The sequence below is a fragment of the Chroicocephalus ridibundus genome, chromosome 2 (genome assembly GCF_963924245.1).
Source record: "Chroicocephalus ridibundus chromosome 2, bChrRid1.1, whole genome shotgun sequence".
Classification (NCBI taxonomy): domain Eukaryota; kingdom Metazoa; phylum Chordata; class Aves; order Charadriiformes; family Laridae; genus Chroicocephalus; species Chroicocephalus ridibundus.
In genome coordinates, this window is record NC_086285.1 from 161492595 (window position 1) to 161512677 (window position 20083).

At 40.3% G+C, this 20083-nt stretch overlaps 1 protein-coding gene across 1 annotated transcript in view; it reads right to left on the reverse strand.

Annotated features, from left to right (window-relative positions):
• Window positions 1-19492, reverse strand: part of ZFAT (zinc finger and AT-hook domain containing) — a 95532-nt gene extending 76040 nt beyond the window's left edge. Inside the window, exons 1-2 of the mRNA XM_063327579.1 lie at window positions 19360-19492; window positions 4814-4984 (exon numbers count right to left, since the gene is read on the reverse strand). Of these exons, the coding sequence (XP_063183649.1) occupies window positions 4814-4984; window positions 19360-19378 (190 nt within the window). The 5' untranslated portion in view covers window positions 19379-19492. The remainder of the gene's footprint in view (window positions 1-4813; window positions 4985-19359) is intronic.
• Between the last annotated feature and the right edge of the window lie 591 nt (window positions 19493-20083).

A 20083-nucleotide genomic window follows, 5' to 3' on the forward strand; every position in this document is an offset into this window, starting at 1 on the left:
AAATATGAAAACTGCTCCTTCAGAAGGTTGGTGGTAGATCCTCTTCTGTGGCCTACAAAACTGTAATTCTTGTCACTACGACTACTAGTGTGTGGCAAACGTATAAAGAATGTCTAAATTTTACATCTGCTTGTAAGTGATCCTACCAGTAGGAGAATTTGAAGCAGTTCTGACATTTAAAAAGGCTTGGTGGCAAGCGCTGGGTAGCAACATACACAGGAACAGGAGGACTCACATGGAAACTGATAAATCACCAGACAAATCCTGAGCTTACAACAATCACTTCATTTTCTTCCTCCTTGTTTTACTTTTTCCGGGGCCAAACATATCGCAAGCCGCTTTGTATTAGCAATGCCCAAATTAAGCTTTTAACAACGCATGTGACCATAAAATCCCAGCTGTCTCTCTCTACCCAGCTTGCCACCAGTTAGCCAGTCACACGGCGTTATACTCATCGCAGTTCAAAGCACCACCTCAGACTAACAAAACACAGCAACTGAACAGCGGTACCTTGCCGTTCCTCTGTTAGCACATAACCAAGTCCATCACAAACATCATCGCTTGCTAGAAAAAAGAATCTGCTTAACCGTTAAAAATAGTTTAATAAATAAAGGAATAAAATCCCCACTTATTTCAAGGATGCTTAGTCACAAGTTTTAAATTGGTCATTAAAAAGATTTTAAAAGACCCTGTTCCCCCAAGAACATCTTAGGTTTTTCTGGGAATTTTACACTCATCACAGACTCACTGGAACCAATCTTTACGTTGATTGGTATTGGATGCACAATGGCAATATTCTGGGAAGACATTCTGTGCCACGCTATATAATTATGTACTCAAAGACATAAAAAAGCACTTCAAAAAGAGAATAATGAAATAAACTATATGTCTATTTTTATACTGTTCCTTCATAGGAATTATTCACATAAGCTTCTCCAAATCAGTCCATTTAGCAATCAATTGTCTCAAAAATATTCAGGACATGAGTAACACAGAACATTTCCATTTATGAGGCCTTCATATTATTATAGAGCAGAATTATACCTAATTAATCCCTTGCAATATGTATACATATATATGCATCTCAATCAGATTCTACTGAGGTCTGTGATCATTCCCATTAATTACTTGTCTGGGATCATGCTACATAAAAATAGAGATCCATAACCAGACCTCCAGAGCACTAGGGCCTAGACAACATTTTTTAAAAGTTTATTTTTAAAATAAACAAAATTGAATAAAAAAACCCTTAGAATTTAAATAACAATAACTTCCCTGTTGAGAATTTTTATCTCTTCATAGATTCAATTGTAGACCATGTAGATCCTGGCACACCAGGACTATGGATTCCACCGGACTTAAGGATCCTCAGTACAATGGTTGCCTCAAAACCAAGCTTTACCAAAATTGGTTCACTAAAGGACAACAACCCTTAGGGGGTAAGATTTTCCAAAGTTACTTTATCATGCACAGGAAACTGCAATAAATCGGCAAGACTATACACTGTAAGTATATCAAGGACTTGTCTCTGGTTTTCTACCCCTCAGCCTTAACTGAATTACATGTGGAACTCAAATTACTCATGTAAAAAAAAAAAATCTTCAATAAACCACTTTAATGTTTTAACAAGGCAACTAGCTCTGATTCTGGAAGAGTAGATGTAAGCGATCCCTACCAAATGGCCCTTTTTCTCCAAACCTGTGTGAGTAAGCAGCTCCAGACGGTCACCACACTTCCAGCTGCAGCACGATTCAAACAAACAGTTTGTCAGAAGTCACAAAACACTTGTGCAAGTGTCCACTTAAACACCCTGACCAAATTCCAACAGTTAGATGCATTATGCAACAGGAATCCTTCCTCAAGTGTCAGTATAAAAAGTGTGTATTTTATTTAATCGATTACAACGTTTTTAAAAAGGGCAGAAAGGAGGACCCTGGGAACTACCAGCCTGTCAGCCTCACCTCTGTGCCTGGGAAGATCATGGAACAGATCCTCCTAGAAGCTATACTAAGGCACATGGAGGACGGGGACATGACTCCAGACAACCAGCATGACTTCACCAAGGGCAAGTCCTGCCTGACCAACGTCGTGGCCTTCTGTGAAGGAGTGACTACATCAGTAGACAGGGGAAGAGCTACTGATGTCATCTGTCTGGATTTCTGTAAGGTCTTTGACATGGTTCCCCACAACATACTTCTCTCTAAATTGCAGAGAAATGGATTTGATGGGTGGACTGTTCGGTGGATGAGGAATTGGTCACATCCAGCACTGGACAAAATGTGACCTATGCATAATTTCTGTAACAGCAACATCTGCCTGGTATCTTTGGTTCCATTTGATAAAAAAATTCTAACATCATTCTACTAAAATGGCTAGGACAAATCTACTCTAAATATAACACGACTTAACTATCGGAAAGTGGTACAACTAAATAAAATTCAGCAGACAGCATTGCCAATAAAATAACATTAGAGTAATAAACACATGTTACTTGCCTAGCATTTTACTTCTTCACAGTACTTATAAAATAATTATTTTATTACTCGGGCAGAACACAGAGTTCCATCAGCAACTCAGCATTCACTCGTCCATACCAATTCTGGAACTGGAATACAGGAAATTCCATCTCAACACAAGGAAAAATTTCTTTACTTTCATGGTGCCAGAGCACTGGAACGGGTGGCTCAGAGAGGTTGTGGACTCTCCTTTTTGGGAGATATTCAAAACCTGTCCAACCTGCTCTCGGTGACTCTGCCTCGGCAGGGGGGTTGGACTAGATGACCTCTGAAGGTCCCTTCCAACCCCTGTGATTCTGTGATTCACTACATTGTTTACCAATACCTGGAAGAAAAACTATGCTTTCAAAGAACAAAAAGATGTTCATCCCTCAGTCAATGAATACTAAAAGGAAGCTGTAATCTCTAGACTGTCATTCATCAATCACTTCTCCTTTTCGTGACAATACTGAATTACTACAAAGAAGGGTCCACTGAGAAAAAACTGTGTATTATAAACTTTTAAAGTTTTATCTGTTGAGGATTCCATAATAGGAGGGAAATAATTGATGCCTTGAAAGAAGAACTCTTCAAATTCCTATATTCAACTGTGAAATACCCTATTTTTTGAAAAAGAACACAGGAAACAATTGAACAGGACTTCAGAACAGACTATTGTCTTCTCCAGTCAATCTATGTGATGGGAAAGAAGAAATATTAAAGTATGTTTATAATACATAAAGTTGAAAACTACGTGAAAGTAATTTACCTTGACACGCTTACTGACGGCAGACAGCAAAGAATTAGCTACGTAAGCCGAAAAAGGTGGCACCATGTGATCATATCAGATGATGAGAAGCATCCACCAAGAATTATGAAAAAGGTAACTAATGAATATGTAACTTAACATATGAACATTATATTTTACGTAATTAGATTTGAAAAGTTATTTGCTTAAAAGCTGCATATGTCTAATTTCTGCTGCTTCAGATCATAGCAGTAAGTGCAAGCTATTCTCATAAATGTACAATGCATGCTTAACAACATGTAATACAGAAAGTGCAGACAGTTTACACACAAGTGCAAAAAGTTTACAGAAGAGCCTTTTTACTAAAAGGAATGTTAGAAAATACCAGTCTTGCTGTACTCAGAAATACAGTTCAGTGAAGGGCTAACAGGAAACAAAGATTTAAGAAAGCAAGATGCATTCTGCATGCCTGAGAAATTCAGTCTGTATGCCCGAGAAATTCAGTCTGTATAATTAAAATAAAATTAGAATGGCATTGTGAAACTTGATGTAATTTGTTATTTATTCATCTTCTTCTGATGCACTGTTAATTTTAGGCTTTGTGTGAAATAATAATCTGAAGCAATTTTTCCTCACCAACCATCTGAGGAGATGGCAGCTATAGCTGAATAATATATGACCATTATTAGAAATACCTTCTTATGTTGATGAAGTTAATGTAACTACTGAATTACTGCTAGTAAATAAATGAAGAAATATCACATGCGTACATTAATGATAAAAACCCCACAAACTTTTAAGTATGACATCGTAGTGGTTTTTATTCATAAGCACACACTTTTTAAGATCCAGAAATCTAAATGACTGGAAAATTCTACTAGTTGTGTTAAATAAGAGGCTTGCCAACAACATAAATCCATTGCTCAGTAAGGGTCTAAAAGAAGTGTGGATTATTTTGAACGCATTGCTACTATTACAAAGAACTGCATTTATAATTAGTTAAAATGGAATTAACAGAACTTCTTCCACTGCAGAGTAAAATTGTTCTGTAAAAAGTAACCTTTGACTACCGGATTGCTTTATTTACTAGTGCCAATATCAAAGCATAGTTATAAATTATTAGTCATGCCATTTCCGTTTTGGAATAGAACTATTAACATTATCTGAAACACAATAAGCAAGATGTTAGGCAACTCAAAGCACACCACCATTCCTAAGCCTGAAGACCCCCATCCATGGTGTCCTGATTGCTCTCCACTGCCGTTACACCTTCTTCCCGCTGCTATGACACAGCTTCAAGTTAAAGCTGTAGGACGCAGACTTAGCTACACTTGACATTTAAAATTAATGGACCGATGTCATCACCCCCTATCACATGCTGAGTTTATCCACACCTGTCTTCTGATTTATTCTGCACTGAACAAAATTCAGTTTGGCAGTTGTACAGCGACCATTACAAAAACAAGCTACAAAAATTATTCTATACACAATGCAGAATCATCACACCACAGCTTTTATTAAAAACCTAAATGACTTGGAAAATGACATTCCTCTCACTTTATGAATGTACCTTCTGCATCTTTGTTTACGTTTGTGGGTACTGTTAGAGGCTGGAGTGGAATAATGATGTCATCCACGTTGGTCCCTTCTTCTGTATGCTTCTCAGAGACGTGAGACAGCAGTTCAGACTGATTTGGTGAAAACAAGTTACAAAGCTTACACATGAAGATGGAATTGATCCCTGAAAGGTAAGTTTAAAAAGAGGAGTTAATATTTCATAATTTGTTTGTTTACATTACCACAAGTTATTGAGATTTTGGTTCGGCTAACACACTATCAGTTAACTTAATACACTTAACGGGCAGTAATGAACTGAAACAAAGAACGTTACACCATTAAATGAAGACATTCATCATAAATCCTAAAATAAATTCATTTAAGAAATGGTTCAACTTCTACCCAAATCCTCACAGGGCAAAAAATATCTTCTGGCTCAAACCTTAGAAATAACAAGACCCAAAAGAGAGCAGGAAGACCTTTTTTTCCCCTTCCAGCCTCAGACATCGTTATAATTTCATATTTTTTCAAACAGCTGATAAAATGATATGACATTAAGTCATTGTCCAGGTTTGATGTGTACCACATTGGTATAAATGCAAAGCATTTTTTATTTATTTTATTTAAAAAGTAGCTCTTAAATACAGAGAAGCTGGGCCCCAAATCCTAATTTATGTTCACAGACCTCACTGTTCTTTCCTACATCTACTTAACCTTTCTACTTACCTCACCTAAGCACGTCTAGTTCGCTAATTACCTGTGTAAGTGCTGGAAACAAAAGAAGGAAGGAAGAATTAAAAACCATAAAAAATAAAAGGAAACTTTTCCTTCATTATAGTAACGTTTCTTAGAAAATTAATATGTTCTATCAAAAATGTATGCTTTGATGTATCATTTTTGCCTGCGAGTTAAAAATGTTAAGTGTGTGGTTTTGGTGGTCATTATCCTTAGATGTGGCTCTGCCACTAATGAAAGAGTGTGGAAAAAGCTCAAAACATCCGCAGTGCTGTAGACCACAAAACATTGCATCATATGACAGTCACAGCTATGCCATCACATCGTCTTCCTTTCTCCTTCTGGCCATTCACTTCAGAGCTGTACAAACACAAAGATTTTTCTTCTTTTCTCCCAGTATTTGAAAAAAAAATATGAGGCCTCATCTCACCCATCTACATGGAGAAAAATGGGCAGAAATAGGAGGAAAATTTAAGGAGGGGGAAAAGAAGTTTTATTCTCAAAACAAAATGTATCATATCAGCCTCAGAGTCTGATGGGACTGATTACTGATGGGACTCAGGAATAAAAGGAGGGTTTACCACCTTTGGAAAAAGGGACAGGCAACTCAGGAGGAGTACAGAGATCTCGTTAGGTTATACAGAGAGAAAATTAGGAAGGCAAAAGCCCATCTGGAGCTCAACTTGGCCACTAACATTAAGGACAACAAAAAAAGTTTTCATAAATACATCAACAAAAAGAGAGTGAGGGAGAATCTCCATCCCTTACTGGATGCTGGGAGGAAAGTTGCAACCAAGGACGAGGAGAAGGCTGAGATACTGAATGCCTTCTTTGCCTCCGTCTTCAATAGTCACACCAGCTATCCACAGGGTGCTCAGCCTCCTGAGCTGGAAGATAAGGATGGAGAGCAGAACAACCCACCCATAATCCAGGAGGAAGTAGTCAATGATCTGCTTCTGCACCTAGACACATATAAGTCTACGGGGCCAGATGGGATTCACCCAAGAGTACTCGGGGAGCTGGCAGACGAGCTCACCAAGCCTCTCTCCATCATTTATCAACAATCCTGGTCAACAGGGCAGGTGCCAGATGACTGGAGGGTGGCTAATGTGACGCCCATCTACAAGAAGGGTCGGAAGGAGGATCCGGGGAACTACAGGCCTGTCAGCCTGACCTCGGTACCAGGAAAGATCATGGAGAGGATCATCTTGAGTGAGCTCTCACGGCAAGTGCAGGGCAGCCAAGGGATCAGGGCCAGCCAGCATGGGTTTATGAAAGGGAGGTCCTGCTTAACCAACCTGATCTCTTTCCATGACCATGTGACCCACCTTCTGGATGCGGGGAAGGCTGTGGACATTGTCTATCTGGACTTTGGTAAGACCTTTGACACCGTACCCCACAGCATTCTCCTGGAGAAGCTGGCGAATCATGGCATAGACAAGTGTACTCTTCGCTGGGTTAAAAACTGGCTGGATGGCTGTGCCCAGAGAGTTGTGATTAATGGGGTGAAATCCTCTTGGCGGCCGGTCACCAGTGGTGTCCCTCAGGGCTCAGTTTTGGGGCCAGTTTCGTTTAATATCTTTATCAATGGTCTGGATGAGGGGATTGAGTGCACCCTCAGTAAGTTTGCAGACGACACCAAACTAGGTGGGAGTGTTGATCTGCTTGAGGGTAGGAAGGCTCTACAGAGGGACCTGGACAGGCTGGATCGATGGGCCAAGGCCAACTGTATGAGGTTTAATAAGGCCAAGTGCTGGGTCCTGCATTTTGATCACAACAACCCCAAGCAACGCTACAGGCTTGGGGAAGAGTGGCTGGAAAGCTGCCCAGCAGAAAAGGACCTGGGGGTGCTGGGGGACGGCCAGCTTAACATGAGCCAGCAGTGTGCCCAGGTGGCCAAGAAGGCCAACAGCATTCTGGCTTGTGTCAGGAATAGCGTGGCCAGCAGGAGCAGGGAAGTGATCGTGCCTCTGTACTCGGCGCTGGTGAGGCCTCACCTCGAGTGCTGTGTTCAGTTCTGGGCCCCACTGTACAAGAGGGACGTTGAAGTGCTGGAGCGTGTCCAGAGGAGAGCCACCAGGCTGGTGAGGGGTCTGGAGACCAGGGCATATGAGGAGAGGCTGAGGGAGCTGGGCATGTTTAGCTTGGAGAAGAGGAGGCTGAGGGGAGACCTCACTGCCCTCTACAACTGCCTGAAAGGAGGTTGTAGGGAGGTGGGTGTTGGCCTCTTCTCCCAAGTGAGTAATGACAGGACCAGAGGAAATGGTCTGAAGTTGTGGCAGGGGAGGTTTAGATTAGATATTAGGAAGAATGACTTTACTGAAAGAGTGGTCAGGCACTGGAACAGCCTGCCCAGGGAGGTGGTTGAGTCACCATCCCTAGAGGTATTTAAGAAACGTCTAGATTTGGCACTTCAGAGCATGCTCTAGTGGCAGAGACTGTAGGGGGTTTTTTTGTGTATGGTTGGACTCAATGATCTCAAAGATCCCTTCCAACCATGAAGATTTTATAATTCTATGAGTAACATTTGACATTAACAAAACATCTAGTATTCCATACACTTTGACATAAAAGTTCCATGAAAAATTCCTGTTGATTCAAAAAAAGCCCTCAACAAACTAAAAACTTTAGAAGCAGCAGCAAATGAAGAATTTCATTAAAACTTCTCTTGGTCAATGCTTTAAACAGAAATTTTACAGAACATTTTAGACAACTTTGTAGGTTTTGTTTTAATTTACAGGTACTAGAGGTGTGATGCGAAAGCAAAGCCACAAGATAGTAAATAACAATAAAGAAGGGTTAATATAAAGCTAATAATTCAGAAAAATCCTGATAAAAAAAAAAGAAAATATTACAAACTCTTGCCAGAGACTTAATTCAGAGGACTTTATTTGCTTTCTAAAACTCCTGTCATTTGTTTTAATGGTTTGATTTTTCAGCAGCCCCTGCTGCCTCCAGTGTCCAACGAAACGTAACAACAACCAGGACCCAATTTTAACAGCAAGCTTTGTCTTCAGCTACATACACGAACTCCTGGCCCAGAGACTCTTTCATTGCTCCTCTCCCCTCCACCTCCCTAAGGAAAATTAGGGACGTATGCTCACTGAAATCAAACTGAAACAACCAACGTTATTTGAGGTACAAACCAAACCACAGATTAGTCAGATAAACACAGAAATAAAATGTTATTTTGTGAACTTTGGGATCAATCTGGGGAAAAGAGAACAGGGAAGCTGTATTTTGGGACCGGTTTTCAAGCCAATCCCAAGCAAAGATCACTACCCCTATTCAATGTTGTTCCCCTCCCTTCATGACACATTGATTACATAGTTCACCCCCCGCAAGAAAAATCTATCTTTAAGGCATTCGGAATGTTAAAATCAGCAGATGTGGCTCTCTTTTACAGTTATTTGCACCTGAAACTATAACAAAAGCATCCTCATCTTCAGAAATAATACAACTACTTCAAAAATAAAAGGCAGAGTATGTCTTCATCTCTTTAAAAACATCTCTGAAAAACAACTCAAATATTGCTCCCATTGTTTGAAATATACTCTATAATTACACACACAAGCAGCTATGTAAAATGCATAACACATTCAACATGTTCTTAGGAGCTCGGTAGGGTTCCTTCTCAGGTATTCTGCTGTCTTGAGCACACACACATTTCTATTTTGATTCCAGTACGTTTATAATGGAAATGTTCCTTTGAATCAATTCCTTTGAACTAGTTCTGCTCTAGTTAGTGTTATTCTTTTATTTAACAAAAAATAATGAAGCCTGTTATTGACCCAGTGGATGACAACTGTTCTCTCTAAATGTAAATGCACAGTTAAGATTCACGCTACAAAACCTGTGAGCATTTACCTAAAGGTTTAACTAATACTGAATATTGAAATTCCACGATTTTGCTGAAAATTCTATTTTGAGGTTTTATTTGCCACTGTTTCCGCCTCCTGACCTGCTGGTTATTTTCCCTAAAAGTTCAAGCTCACTGCTTTGTGTCTCCTGCCTCCTCCTTCAACGGCTGTAATCAGTACTCACACACCACTTTATGTGTCCCTCCTCCCAGCGAGGACCTGGAGATGGGGAGAAGAGCAAGAAGGATCCCCAAAAGTCTCTGTGGTTGTTTAAAGTTCCTGATTACACAAACCATCAAACAGAAGTAAAGCTGGAACAAAACCAGGAATGAAGAGGCCAGGTGGCAGAGAGCAGTGTGAATGTTAGTGAAGGTGCATCAGGAGAATACGCAGAAGATGCCCGTGCTTTGCTCAGATGTGAGATGGAAACAAAAACCGAGTAAAGAAATGATTTTAGGAAGAATGACTGGAAAAGGAGGTCAGATAGTAGAGGATCAACCGTGCCGATCACAGGCCTAAACAACTAGATCAGGAATAAGCAAACAATAATTGATTAACCAGTTGCTAATTAGGTGGTGTAACAATAGAGCAGTGAATTATAGTCAATTAAATGTAAAAATCAAATAAGCAATAAGTTAATTAACTATGCAGGGAATCAATGATTAATTAGTGAATAATTAATTATGTAGGAAATCAACAGACCAATTAATTAGACAGCAATTAAATATGCAGAGAAAGAAAGGAACAGTAATCACGTATGCAGGTAAACAAACAACAGGAATTTCAGCCAAAACCAATTTGGAACATTCTGTTCACTAAACATGGTTTGTGTTAATTCATTATCGTCAGTTTGCCTATATAAACTGTGCTAAGTGTACATTGAAATAAATAATACCAATTATTTTCCTCTTCAATGGAAAAGCAGAAAATTAAACTGTAATGTAAGAGAAGCCATTTCAATATTTTTTTTTAATTCTTCCAAAGATCTCAGCATATTTTTAAATTAGTCAATTATTTTTTTTTTCTTTATACTGAGCATGTATACAGCAAAGGAAGATTAAGAAATGGATTTCTAAAAGCAAACAGCAAGTTGCAGACTAGGAAGCAGGCTCCTTTGTTCCCAAACCCCTTCACAACACATAAAACAGTACCTGTGCTGTTTCGCTTTAAAATTTGAGTGAGGGGGAGAGAAAGATGCACCTATCTTAAATACTGTTAATTTCAGTGATTTTTCTAAGGGAATCTGGTAGTATATTATTGTCATATATACTTTTGATCATTATATGAAAAAACCTAGTCAAGATTTGTTTTCAACTAACCAAAAACTTTCATTTTGCATAAAAGATAGGCTAGAGGTTGGATACTGTTTTATTTTTAAATAACTAATTTCGTAAGAAACACAGAGCAAGGAAACAAATTTGTATTTATTTGCCATAAATCATTCTAATGTATCCAAAACTTTTCATCACTCTTCAATGCAGACAACAGTTAAAAACTCTGTAATAGCCTTTGAAGTTCCACAACTGTTAAAAGGAACTACAGCTCCATAGCTAAATGCAAAAATAAATTTCACTGGATATCTACTGGCCTGTGGAATAAGTGCTTACTCTTCACCACTCCGGTTTTCCAACTCTGCAGTAAGTCACGTCATAGCACGCAGCACTTGTTGCAAATTCAATTATTAGGTAAAAAGTTTGTGGTTTTTTGTTTTTCTTTTGTTTTTGTTTTTTTTTTTTTTTTTTAACATTATCTGTATGAAAGCTCTTAAAAACAACTCTATGAAAGTTCTTCCATTGTGCATCCAAGGGTACAGCCAGGAAACAGAATGCAGTGAGCCAAGAACGAGATAAGAAACATCAACTTCTTAAATAAGAGTTGTCCTTTTTTGTCATTTATAAGGGCATGTGGAAGGTGAGAGTCTGCTTCACTAAGGCTAGCTGATCAAGAACATTTTCAATGCAAAGAAGGTCAATAAGTTAATGGCATAAACGATGAACAAGAATATACAGAGACTCAAACGTGACAGACAAGAGATAACAGTGACAATGCCATGGACCAGAAGTCTCCAGTTAGTAATTGATGGGACATCAAGAAACTGCAGGCACAGCTTTGGAGAAGGCCACCTGGACTTTGTAAATGGTAAGAAAAGGGAAACGAGGATCAGGAAGATTGGGATACTTTAGGAGCGTCTATGGGACTATGTGGATTTGGTTTACATGGCAAGGTTTTGGTAGCAGAGGGGAGGCTGCAGGGATGGCTTCTGTGAGAAGACACCAGGAGCTACCCCCGTGTCAGACAGAGGCAGCTCCAGTCAGCTCCAAGATGGACCCACCACTGCCCAAAGCTGAGTCCATCAGTGATGTTGGTAGCATCTCTGTGATAACGTATTTACGAAAGGGTAAAAAACGTTACACAGCAGATGGGAGAGGAGTCAGAAAAATGCGAGAGAAACAGCCCTGCAGACACCAAGATCAGAGGAGAAGGGGGAGGAGATGCTCCACGTACCAGAGCAGAGATTCCCCTGCAGCCTGTGGAGAAGCCATGGTGAGGCAAGTTGTCCCCCTGCAGCCCGTGAAGGGCCATGGTGGAGCAGATACCCACTCTACAGCCCATGGGGAAGCCCAGGCCAGAGTCAGCAGATGGGCCCTGAAGGAAGCCGCAACACATTGAGAGGAGACCACACAGGAGCCACAGTCCATGGAAGGAAGCACACACTGGAGCAGGTTTTCTGCAGGTTTTCAGGTCCCCCCACAGGCCTGTGGGGGACCCATGCTGGAGCAGTCTTCCTGAAGCACCCTATGGAAAGGGCCCATGCTGGAGCAGGTCATGAAGAACTGCTGCCCATGTGAAGGACCCATGCTGGAGCAGTTCATGAAGGACTGTCTCCTGTGGGAGGTACCTGGGAGATCTGCAAACGTTCATGCACTTGTGAATCTAGAGAGTGTTGTGCCTGTGCTTTCACTAGTAACTTTCAATTTCTACCAGCCACAGAGGAGGACTCGGCTGTCCCTGCTTCTATTTTATGTGAGTCCTACATGTAGGTGCTGTTGAAGGCGGTGCCTCCCCTGTTGGTGTGTGTGCAGTGCGTCTCAGGGACACACACGCAGATTTGCCGCTGGTTCAATCTGCAAGTGGGAAAGCAGCAGCCATGTCCATCAGCCTGTGACTGTGACTCCCCCAGGGATGCCCCCCAGAATGTTGTTTCTGAGCTTTCTCCAACAAGTTTTACTTCCTTAACGTGCGCTACTCTCACATCTCCAAGCCCATACCCATAAAACCAGCTAACCTAGAGAACCAAGGAAAAATAAATCCTACACTCTCACCCAGCACTGGACTATATTAAGAGATAACTGCCCAAAATCCATCACTAATTTCCAAATATTCCTAAAATAATTACTTATTCCTATAAAAACTCCCAACACTTTAGCAATGTCTACAACCAGCTAACACAAATGTTACAATACAACAGAAACAAATTGTAGTTTCCTCTACCAGCAAAGCATAGCACTGCATTGCTGCCCAACAAACTTCAAAAAGAAGAGATATTTAGGTTATTTCAGTACCTGACTTCCTCACTGTCTTGTCACTGCTCTCACCTGCACTATGTTATCTTGAAATCTGCAATTATTAGATCACAGCTCTATTAACTACAAGCTGTCTTTACTCAATGGAGTTAAATTTTCCATTATAATACCAAACATAGTAATACACTAACATGAGAAAATAGAAGGATTTCTGTTCAAATCTCAAGTGCAATTAAAAGCAGGCACAATTCTTCCAATAAAACTATTGTTTTTATTAAAGAACTCTTCATACACAAATGCTGAGCATGTAAGATATTCAAGTGTCTAAGAACAATAAATAAGACTTTTCCTTGATAGCTTCTTTAGGTAGAGGTATTGAAACCGTGAGATAACAGTTAATATGAGAGCAACATGTAAAAAGCCAGTAATTTGTGTTTAATACAAGCAACAACATTTCTCAGTAAAAAAATGGTTTGAACTGAACATGAAAGAATTGGCACATACAGTACAATGAATTACGATATCTTATACTTGTGTCAAATACATTAAAAATATTTTTCTTAGACATCAGATTTTATTCCTCTGTGCATGTTAGAGATTTTTGTAGTTTTCAATGCTATTTCAAACATACGGAATTTTCAAAAATGTTATAATGTATCTCTGATTTTTATTGTTTCACTTTTTTTGGGTTTTGTTGTGGTTTTTGGTTTTTTTTGGTTTTTTTTTTTTTTACTTAAAACCTACTTTATTCTGTTTAAAAATCAAAATATTTTTAAAAATACTGTTAAATGTATGTGGTTTTAATACCTTCAAATAATGAGTACTATTTCATAATTTCAATAAAATGTAAATAACTGTCAGCTGCATTTTTCTGTCTTACAAAAAAAGGATCTTTAAATGAATGTAAGTTTTGATTACACACACTTTAACCTCAGAAGGATATATTTAGCCATAGATATATTCCCTAGACCTCTTCCTTGACCTTATAACATTTTAGTTATCATTTTAATAAAGACACTGTTATAAACTAATTTTATTTCTCTTCATTTGATAGACTAAAAGAAATTAAATCAATACCTATTTCCTGCTATGTTCTCTATTTTGATTCATCAAGAAATTAATATGTAGGATTATGGCATATCTCCAAACCAGAAGCATTATACTCATTAAGTGTTAAAAAAAAAAGTGTATAAAACCTGCCACTATTTGCTACTATTAGAACAGCAGCATCACAAGTATCCCATGTCCAAAACTAACAAATTACCTATACTAAAAGCAGCCGGCCACAGAGAATAGAAAGCTATTTTAGGGCTTCCTTCATCTGAATTTGGACTATACTTAATAGTAAGCAACTGTTTTCAAATTCACTAGCACAGGATGACTACTGAGGCAAAACCTGCAACACAGAATACATTCAGTTAAGGAAAAGGAGAACCTGACCACGTCCGTTCTCACTTTTAGCTGCTAACTAAATAATTATCATTAGTTAAATGCCACAAACATATTTTTTTATTTTTAACAGTAAGAACGTAAGTTATAGCAATGTTGAGATAGGATGCACTCTTACAAAAACTAAAAGATGATACTAAAATCAATAATGCTTAATATGGTTTTATGGAAAACCTCATCATATACATTCAACATTTTTTCTAACAAGGCTGTAAGTTTAGTTTACAAGGTAAACTATATCTATAGAGGCACATAGCATACGAGACTAAATTACACTGGTGTTTGTGAATGTTTCCAATTTAGAAACAAACTGCATTTAAAAATCTATACAATACAAACATACTAGCACAGAGACAACAAAGCCAGGGAAAAAAAACACTAGTTAAAGTGCTTGGGACACGAATGCATGATGGTGGTGGTGTGAGCAGAACTCAGTTGATAGTTTCCTATATACCTAAGGGAACATTACAAGTTGAGAAAGAATACAGAGGAGCACGGGGCTTCATCCAATCCAAAATTTAAAGATACCATAAAAATGTTTTTAAATTGAAGACTGAAGGGTAGGTGACAAGTGCAAAAGACCACAAAGATCAAGGTGATTCACTCTGCAGTGATAAAATTATGAAGACTGTTTACAAATGAAAGGTGACACAGAAGTTAGTAAGATTTTAACAGGAAACAACAAAGAACAGGTGAAACAAATTGTTGGGTTTGTTTTCCATTTCTTTGTAGTTGCTTTAAAAAAGATAAACCTACATTCTACTACAATAACGCAAGAAGCCTAATAAGGTGTCAAAATCAGAATGCCTAGCTGAAGGCAAGGGTTATTGACAGACATGCTTTCAAAAAATTTCTGAAAAATATTGTTGTAATGCCAGTGGGATACTACCACTTCAAAATACTGAGGACAGGAAGTAGGATGTATTGTTTGTGAAGCAATGCCATCTGTTAGAAGCAGCTTACGGTCAAATCTGATTAACGGGTTTTTTTAACAAGTAACAGAATCCCTGAGGCCTAAATGTGCACATTGTACAGAAAAGCAGTGTTAGGACTTAGATGAGCAACTGTCTGACCACAACAGTAAGAATGACCGTGGCACACTGAAGGGGATAAGAGTTCACAAAGACGGAAACGACAATATATTGTAGGCTTCAATTACCCTTATGCACATTGGTTAAATGTCAGGTCAGGACAGGATGCCAAGATTAAATGTTTAAACAACATTAATGACTGCTTCAGCCAGCAAACAATCAGGCAAACCATATGAGGAGAAACAGTTCTTGACTTTATCAAAAGTATAGCAGAAGACAGCGTTCAAAGTGACCCTACTTGAGAGTCACTGCAACCGTGACTAAAGTAGTACTCAAAAATCCTTTCAAAGAGTGATAGAGAGACAAACGTTTGTGTTTAGCTTCAACAATGTGAACTATATAAAGATAAAAAGCATCTTTAACAAAACAAAAACAAACTACAAAAAGGACTAAAAAGGTTCCAAGAAGAGTTAAATACTTGAAAGCAGCATGAAGACTATTTAAAAGCATGATATTTGATGCTAATCATCAAAGACGACTTCAGAAAGGGGAAGAAAAAAAAAATCTATCACAGCAAAATAGCAGTGAAAGGAAGCTTTAGTAGAAGAAAACATCTTTATAAAAGTTAAAGTTGTTAAACGAGGAAAACAAAAAGAAGATTGTAAATGATGTCAAATTAAATGTAAAAACACAGTAAGGCAGGTCAATAAGCATAATTTTATCAACTTGAAAAATAAAAAGCAGAATGAAGCCTTTTTTTAAAAAACACCTCAGCAGTAACAGGCCTGACTGAGAGCTTGTGTAGTAAAAAGTAATGTTTATGAAAAGACCCTTCAAAGACGGTGAGCCCGTAGCAAAACAATGTTTTCCATTTGCTGTATCTCCATAAGGGTTTGGAGAGGTTTTCTATGAAAGATCTCTCAATTCCAGCAAACACTTTAAAGATAGTCTCAAAACAAAGCTAAGAACTGCACTATTCAAAACCAAAACCTTACAGTTATAATAGACAGTGTATAAAACAGATGGTCCTATAACACATAGACCTTTAAAAAACAGAAAAGATTACTACTGCAAAAGCCCATACTGGGCTTTTTGTCTTTGGGTATTGTTCATCTAACTAGAAAAAAATAAAAACCCTAAAATAACAACAACAACAATAACAATAATATCCTTAAAAGGTACAAAGATAAGGACAACAAAGAACACAGCACAGATCCTTACAAGCAGCAGCTAAATACATTAGAATTTTCTGACTGGAAAGGATGGAGCTGTGGGGTAGACAAAAGGCAAAGAGTAAAGTGAAGAACTACAAAATCACACATGTCATAGAAGCAAATGATCCCTCTGAAACTACTGTCCGCTCTTTTCAGTTGATTTCTCCTGCAGCTGCACTGGGAGAAGCAGAGAACACGAAAAGAGGCAGTTCTTCATATAACTGTAAGATAAGTACGTGTCCAGTTGGTGTTAATAACTCTTGGAACCAAAGCCCACTGAGAACTAGTAAATGGAAAGACACTACTCGGGGCTCAGGAAGGCCATAAAAAGGCCTAAGAGAGTATTCTAGACAAATATCACTGTGTGCTCGCCCTGTTCCTACACTTCTCTATTTAGACATCCATCATGAGTCACTGTTAGACACGTGATGTATCAAGCTTGCCACAAAATTAAGATCCAGATACTTTCTTAGATTTTTTTTTTTAATCGCAGTACCAGTACTACACAATGTAGACTTTAACGCATCTCAGCTATTCTAGCATTCAAATACTGTATTTCATCAACATAACACAGTACCTCTGAAAATCTCCAAATACTTGACATAAAGACATCATTATCTCCAATGGAGAGGTAGAGAAATGGAGTACTAACGCACCAGAATTGTGCCTTATGATAGATCAACTTTAGACAGTTAACTTGAATTACTGGAAGATGAAGTACCAGGTTACATTGACATGCTTCAGGGTTGCCTAAGATATCACCAGAAACCAGAGCCTGCAACGTGATCAAACAGCCACCCCAACAGGAAAAGGGCACAAGGCCCATCTCCCTTCTTTGTCTGAAGCGTGTCCTCACACTCTCACCATAACCAAACATATTTTATTTTACTAGTCTGTTACTGGATTTGTCAAAAGAAACTTGAGTTTAAAACCACTGAAGTTTAACTAATGAAAGCAAATAAAAGTATTTTTTTTCTTTTACACACATCAGCTTTACAAACTTTCCTGGAAAAAGGTGCATAAAGTTTTTTCAAAAGAAGACGACTGCCTACACACACTTGTCTTGGTTAGAACGTACAAAATTTAGAACTAGATTAAAAAGGATGTCCTAATAACTAGGAAATTAAATTATTTGCAGTAGTTTAGAATAATCAGTTTATCAAGCATAGAAACAAGGTAGATTTTCCATCATTTAAAAAAAAATAAACTGTACTAGATGTGCTTACACCAAGACTTTGTTGTCATTTTTTATGTTCTAAGATCGCCCTCATGCGGCTAAATGCAACACTGCTGAAGTTACCACTAAAGTACACTATCGTACAATACCACACCGTAAACCACGCTACCAAGATACCGAAAACACTCAGAACCTCTCAAAGAATAAGCACGAACAATGTGATCAGTCAACGACTTCAGGATGCCCTGACTGAAACACTCCAAACCTGTTTTTTTGAAGCACAAATAACAGAAATGCATCTGAAGTCAGGCACAGTTCAGCAGTTGCAGTATCAAAGATACCACTCGTGACAGTTCTGGGTACAACCACTCTGTATTATTAAGACAAGTGTGCTTGAATAAATACTAATTTATTAGTAGCAACAGTAGTAGTAGAAAGCGAATTAATTTCTCATCTAAAGTTGTATCAGAGAATATAAAGCAGTTCTGGAAGGCTCTTCCAATAGTACTTAAATAACACAGCACCTGTTAGATATTCTGCTGTTCAGATACAAATACAAGCTATTCTCCTGATAGTGCTATTCTCTTTGGCATAAAATCTTGTTTGAGTTGTAAACTAATTGTCTGTAAACACCTCATAGGACAGCTAGAAATACCTTAGGATTCTAAAAAATTAAAGTGTCATCTCAGGGAACGACAACCAAAAGCCAAATTTGAGTGTACAGGGTAATTAAGTAGCGTTAAGTTATTGCAACATCACTTCTCAAACTTGTCCTGCAACAAACGCGTAAGGATTGTGAAATGAAGAAAGCACGTACATAATGTTTGCTATCATGTCTGCGTATTTCACTCACCGGTGTAATCCCCATGAAATTTACTTAGACATGAATCCCCCCATGAAAGTCAGGCCAATATAAGGCACATAAAGGACTGAGATGATAATGCAATGGAAGCATCTAACTTTAACTTGCTATCTCCTTTCTGCAGCTGCACTTTTAGGCTCTTGAGCTAAAACTACGTACACAAGCTGTCAAAAGTAAAGCGCGAGTGCTTTAAACCCAGATGCGCACCATTTCAATACAGACTGCAGGCAGCTCGGCAGCTACTCTTTCCCAGCTGTCCCCCCACAGGCACCCGGGGGACCTCGGGACCGCCCCAGCCCTCCGGCTCCCTGCCGAGAACCAGCCGGAGCGCCCTGACCGCGGAGAGCCCGGCGTGGCCTGGCCTGGCCTGGCCCGGCCAGGGCCGGCACCGCCACACAGACCGCGCTGGGGCCTCCCCACAGGGACACGGCGGCCTTCCCTCACCCCTCCGCAGGGCGACCCTTGGGGTGCCCCACAGCCCTCCAGGCCGCCGGGCAGCCGCTGTCCCCCCTCCCCTTGCCGCCAGCGGAGCGGAGATAACCACCGGGGCGGGAGAAGCAGCAGCCAGCCGGCCGCTGGGGGAACTACTTCTCGTGCGGACGCAGCGTGACGACAAACCCGCGCCGGAACTACTTCCCTCCCCTCACACCCCCTCCGTCTGTAAGAGGATCCCTGCGCGCTCCCCTGCCCGCCCCGGCCCCGCTCACCTGCAGCCGCAGCCTCCATAACCGCGGCAGGGACCCGGCGGGACGGAGGGTGGGGGGTGGTGGGGGAGCGGGCCGAGAGCCGAGCGGCGCAGCCTGATCTGAAACGAAAAAAAAAAACAAAAACAAACCCCCCCCAAAAAAAACAAACCAAAAAAAAAAGACGACTAGAGGAGGAAGGGAAAAAAAAACACAACAAAAATCACTGTCGCGACAGCGGGCCAGGCTCCCCCTTTGGTAAAAAATAAAATAAAATAAATTAAAATATATAATTTTAGTCGGCGGGGGCGAGGCTGGCCGGGCGGCGGGTTATGGCGAATCTGCCGCCCCCGACACGGCGGCTTCTTCCTCCTCCGCGACGTCGCGCCGGCAGCGCGAGAGCAGGGCGGGGGAGGGGCTGGAGCGCGCGCCCCCCCCCCCTCGCGCCCCGCCCAACGGCTGAGCGGCGGCGGTTGGGCGGTGCCTGCGCAGCGGCGGCCTCGCGCTCGTTCCGTTCAGGCGCGGCCGCGTCTCCTGAGGGGCGGCTGGCGGCTGGAAGCGGCCGGGATCCCGGCGGGAGAGGGGTTGGATACGCGGAGATGAGGGGGAATTCCGCTCCGGTCAGCGGCCAAGCCGCTGTTGGCCCGAGGCTCTGCCCGCCGGGGTGAAGGCTCCCCGCCCCCTCCCCACCGCGCTGGCCGGGAGCAGCCGCATCCCAGCCCCAGGGTCCTGAGGAGGATGGGACTTA